Below are 4,397 nucleotides of genomic sequence, written 5' to 3' on the forward strand. Positions count from 1 at the left end.
ATAGAAAAGAGACGTTTTAGGTTAGACAATGTTTTAGGAAGAACTCCTGACAAGTTATGACCCTCTAAATCTGAGACTCACTTTGGTTAATAAGTGTTTAGGTCATTATCTTTAAATGCATAATTATAAAGTTAAGCTAATTTCACAGTTCAAAATATATATATGTTCATATATTTACATTTAATAAAGAAGTACACAGCACGTAGAAGTGAAATGGGGATGTGAACCAGAGCTGAGGATGTAAACGCTTTTCAGTCTGCTCAGAACACCGGGGGTTAAATCAGGCGACACAGAGAGATATGCTTCTTTACTGGCTGATAGCAATCACACTGTGAAACCAAAGCAAAGTGTAATGCTTTAACTTCACTTCTCCACTGTCGATGGCTTCAGAGCACGAGCTCAATGACAAGCACTGCTGTGGACGTTACATACGGAGCTCAAGATTTACTCAAAACACATTAATAGAGTAAGAGCAGCTGCTCGATGACATAATTGAAAGCAGTACACCTAATGTTTTCAAAGTCTATAAATGTTTTGTATATTTGTAACATACATATTTTTCCCTTTTTATGAATGTCAAATCTCAGGGTGCCTTCGTACTGTAAACCACCCCTGCGATGCACTTCCCATATCTCCCCGTACCTGTAAATTTAAATAAGGTTCATTTAAAAACAGAGCTGGATTCTTGTCAGGTGTTTTTTTTCTCAGGTCTCCTCTCCAGACTCTCTCTCTCTAATAGTTTTGCAGTTCAGGAATGTTCTTGTAGAGGTCCAGAGAATCAGGGTTGGAGAATGCTCCTCTTTGCGCCACCTCCATCCCGGCAATCACTTGTTTCACAGCCACCTCCACCTTCTTACCGCTGATGGTGTACTGCAGAGGGAGGAAGAAAAGGGCTGTCATTCTAACAAGAGCTGACTTCTACAGATGGAGACATTGACAGGATAATCTGACAGTTTTATTCATATCTGACTCATATTTCTCTTACAGGAATGTCTCTGGTCTCCAGCAGCAGCGCGGGGACGTGTCGGGCCGACAGAGCTTTTCTAATGGCTCCTTTAATCTTTCCTACCAACTCCGGACTGAAGGGCTTCCCAGGTGCCATCTTTAAGAACAGAATCACTCGCTCTTCTCCGTCTGAGTTGTACTGAGGAACGCAGAGGCTGTCTGACACTTCCTCAAACGCCTCCACTGCAGAGAGGAGAGAAAAGGAGAGGTCAGAGTGGAGGACGAGGAGACAAAACAAAAATGTAGCGAGCAGATGAGAGGCGCGGAGAGAAGAGGAGGTGAGAGGTGAAGAGAGTAAAGGAGTAAAGATGAGAAGAAAAGAGCAGTGAAGAGGAAAAGATTTGGTGTTGGAAGAGTTTGAGGAGAGGGGAGGGAACAGAGAAATGTCTCACTACTTGCAACTTTGAAAGTTAGCACAGCAACACTACATTCCTGCTGTCTACAGTTAGATGTTACGATTTTTTTGTGAGTTTCTGTTGGTCGAACTACAAATGAAAAGTGAGCAAACTTAAAAAAAACAGAACAATTAAAGATGTTTTTGCCATTCCTATCCTCCTGTCTCAACCCTCCCATGCTACACCCTGTCATGTTCAAGACTCACCAATGTTGTAGATCTCTGAGCTGCCAAATCGGACTCCGTTGGGGTTCAATGTACCGTCGCTGCAGAACAAACACGAGTTCAAGATTTAAAACTGTTCGTTGAGAAGCTGCCACACATAATAAAACACACTGCAATGTAGAGGAAAAAATCTACCAACATACAGAAACAAGCTGCTTATTATTCTTATTTATACGTGTCATATGGAAACTTTATGTGTGTCTGTTTATTAGTTTCCAGACCTTTAAGATTTATTTACCGTAAAATTCAGTGTATCAGACACACTTTTGATACATTTTTTATCATCTTAAAAGTGGGCTGCGTCCTATTTACCAGTGTGACAAATACACCAGTATAAAATGCAGAGAGGTATGTTATTGTGTAACAGTATTTTACCCTGACGATGGCGCTATCTGGTTGTTAAGTGATGACGTCACATCTCCGCATTAAACTGTTTCCGGGTCCAAGCCGCTACAACTTCAATACAATAAAATATGCCACCGGACTGTTTTAAAACTAACTTGAGTGTTGCTAAAGCTTCATCATGGACGTGCACCGTCATGATCGCCATTGCAGCCGCCACCCTCACAACAATCAATGTTACCGTAGGCTGCCAGCTACCGCTAGCTACAGCACCGGTAGCGTGCTACAGCGTGTGTTTTGAATGTGTTTTCAATGACAACAAATTGAAAAGGCGTTGAAATAATTTGTATTCACGTTTTTATTAATAAATAGCTATAGAAAACCTTTTTCCCTTTGGGATACCCCCCAAAAACAGACAGCGTCTTTGAATTGTGTGCGACTTATATTTCGGATTATACGGTACTTTCAGTTTATCTCATTAAATCCAGGAACTGAACCCTCTTGTAGTATTTTTAATGAAATCTTACACATTGCCCTAAAACAACTTGAAAGCCCACAGAGCTAACCAGCTTTCCCAACAATATAATGGGGTGTTGTGTGAAATCTCATACAAATAAGGCCCTTTTTAAATTATTTTTCTTCTATCAAACAGAAGAAATTGAAAGGATTTGCAACTCATAGTTAATAACAGCAATTTGCATAAATTATGTTTAATTCTGCATACTTCAATTAACACTACAGTCATGAGAACAGTATTTTTTTCAACATTGGGCAGCCCTCCCTGGAGTACAAATGTAATGGCTGACCTTCTGCCCAGCATGACAATGCCTCCTGTCTTCGGGTTGATTTTACAGTAGTCTCCGTGGGCCCACACCCCTAAAGAAATAAAGTTTAACAGAATATTATTTCTTCACCAGAATATTTGGTAAAAGACAAAACAAAAATGCAAAAACATTCAATAAAAAACCATGTTAAATGCTACAGTGTTACATGCAATAACAGAAAAAAGGATTTAAGTTAGGCAATATTTGTCAGGCCTTCAGTATTGCACAGGTCATATCATGAGAGTTTCTCTTCTCCAGGGTTCTTTGTGTATTTGTTTACTGTTTCTAAATGTGTATTCACATACTTACTATGTTTGTGCACTTACCAGGATATGTTGAAAAGTACGCTTTGTGGTATTTGCTTCCGTTCTCGTCATTCCAAAAATGTGTTGGCGCGCAGGGGATTGGCTTCAAGCAGACGAGCTCCCCGCTCTCTCCCCATACAGGCTTCCCTGCACACACACACGCAGATTTCAAAGGAACAAAAAATAAAGTTAGAGGGTTCAAATAACAAAAAAACGTCACTTGGGCACAAACCGTTAAACACAAACACCCCCTCAGAAACAAACACGTATAAATCATTCTCAGATTTAAAGGAAATCACCTGGTATTGTATCCCTCTCTGATACCCTGATACACTTTAGTGTGTGGTTTCACACAGACTTCACCTCCTCCCTCAGGACGGTGTTACAGGCTTACACACCGACTAAAATAATCCCAAGCTCTTCCTACAAAAGTGCCTTTAAATTATTCTTCAATCCACTCTCCTTTGAGGTGGTGGAGACGCGCCAGAGCAGCCTGCAGCGGGGATCGGGCACTGGGGAGCGAGGGACTAAAATCAATGAGGAAACATAGAGGCTTTGAAGACTCCCAGCAAGATAACAAAGGGCCTTTTTTTGTTTGGATTGTTAATGAAAAGATTGTGTTTCCCTGAAGTTTGACCTGTAGTTAGCCGGGGAAAGTTCACAAATTACTGTCAGAGTTTTTCAGCACAGGCTAGCTTTAAAATCATGCCAACGTGTGCGCTTACATTCACATATTTGAGCCAACACTAAAAAGAGCTCCAGACACAGATGGGCGTCTCAGCTGATATTAATGGTTCATTTTAACTCAAATTAGCAACTTCCTGATCACCAGACCATGTTGTCAATATAAATAAAGTTTTGGCTAGATAGACAAAAAAAGTAAAAGTATTTAATTTCCAAGTATCACAGCCTCTCTAAACATGCACACACAATCTTACCATCAAGGCTCCAGGCTTCGATAGCCATGCCCAGGTTTCTTGTTTGGATCTCGCCCCGATACACAGGGACTGTCGGGTTCTGCCCCATGAAACACGACACTATGTCAGTGCCGCCTGTGGAGAGAGAAAAACAGACAAAGAGGGAGAGATTTAGTTGGTTGATAGTCTGAAATTAAACACCCCATCTCAATTCGACTATCTGTCTGGAGTTTTAGGGTAAAAATCTTAGAGAACTTTTACTCTATTTTAAAGCTTTAGAGAGCTTTTCAGCCTCTTTTAGCTACATTGTAATTCATTTAGATTTGCTGGCGTTGGTTGGGATGGTTCAAGCTAAAGCGCTTTTCAATAAGAGACCAGTCTAACT

At 40.7% G+C, this 4,397-nt stretch overlaps 1 protein-coding gene across 1 annotated transcript in view; it reads right to left on the bottom strand.

Moving 5' to 3' along the window:
• Positions 1 to 732: 732 nt before the first annotated feature.
• The window catches only part of aacs (acetoacetyl-CoA synthetase), a 43,620-nt gene continuing 39,955 nt past the window's right edge, over positions 733 to 4,397 (bottom strand). Inside the window, exons 13-18 of the mRNA XM_069682863.1 lie at positions 4,034 to 4,147; positions 3,117 to 3,242; positions 2,773 to 2,842; positions 1,607 to 1,665; positions 986 to 1,188; positions 733 to 870 (exon numbers count right to left, since the gene is read on the bottom strand). Coding sequence (XP_069538964.1) covers positions 733 to 870; positions 986 to 1,188; positions 1,607 to 1,665; positions 2,773 to 2,842; positions 3,117 to 3,242; positions 4,034 to 4,147 — 710 coding nt within the window. The remainder of the gene's footprint in view (positions 871 to 985; positions 1,189 to 1,606; positions 1,666 to 2,772; positions 2,843 to 3,116; positions 3,243 to 4,033; positions 4,148 to 4,397) is intronic.

The sequence above is a fragment of the Semicossyphus pulcher genome, unplaced genomic scaffold, assembly GCF_022749685.1.
Source record: "Semicossyphus pulcher isolate SPU_LCO1_2020_fin unplaced genomic scaffold, fSemPul1.0.p SCAF_6, whole genome shotgun sequence".
NCBI lineage: Eukaryota > Metazoa > Chordata > Actinopteri > Labriformes > Labridae > Semicossyphus > Semicossyphus pulcher.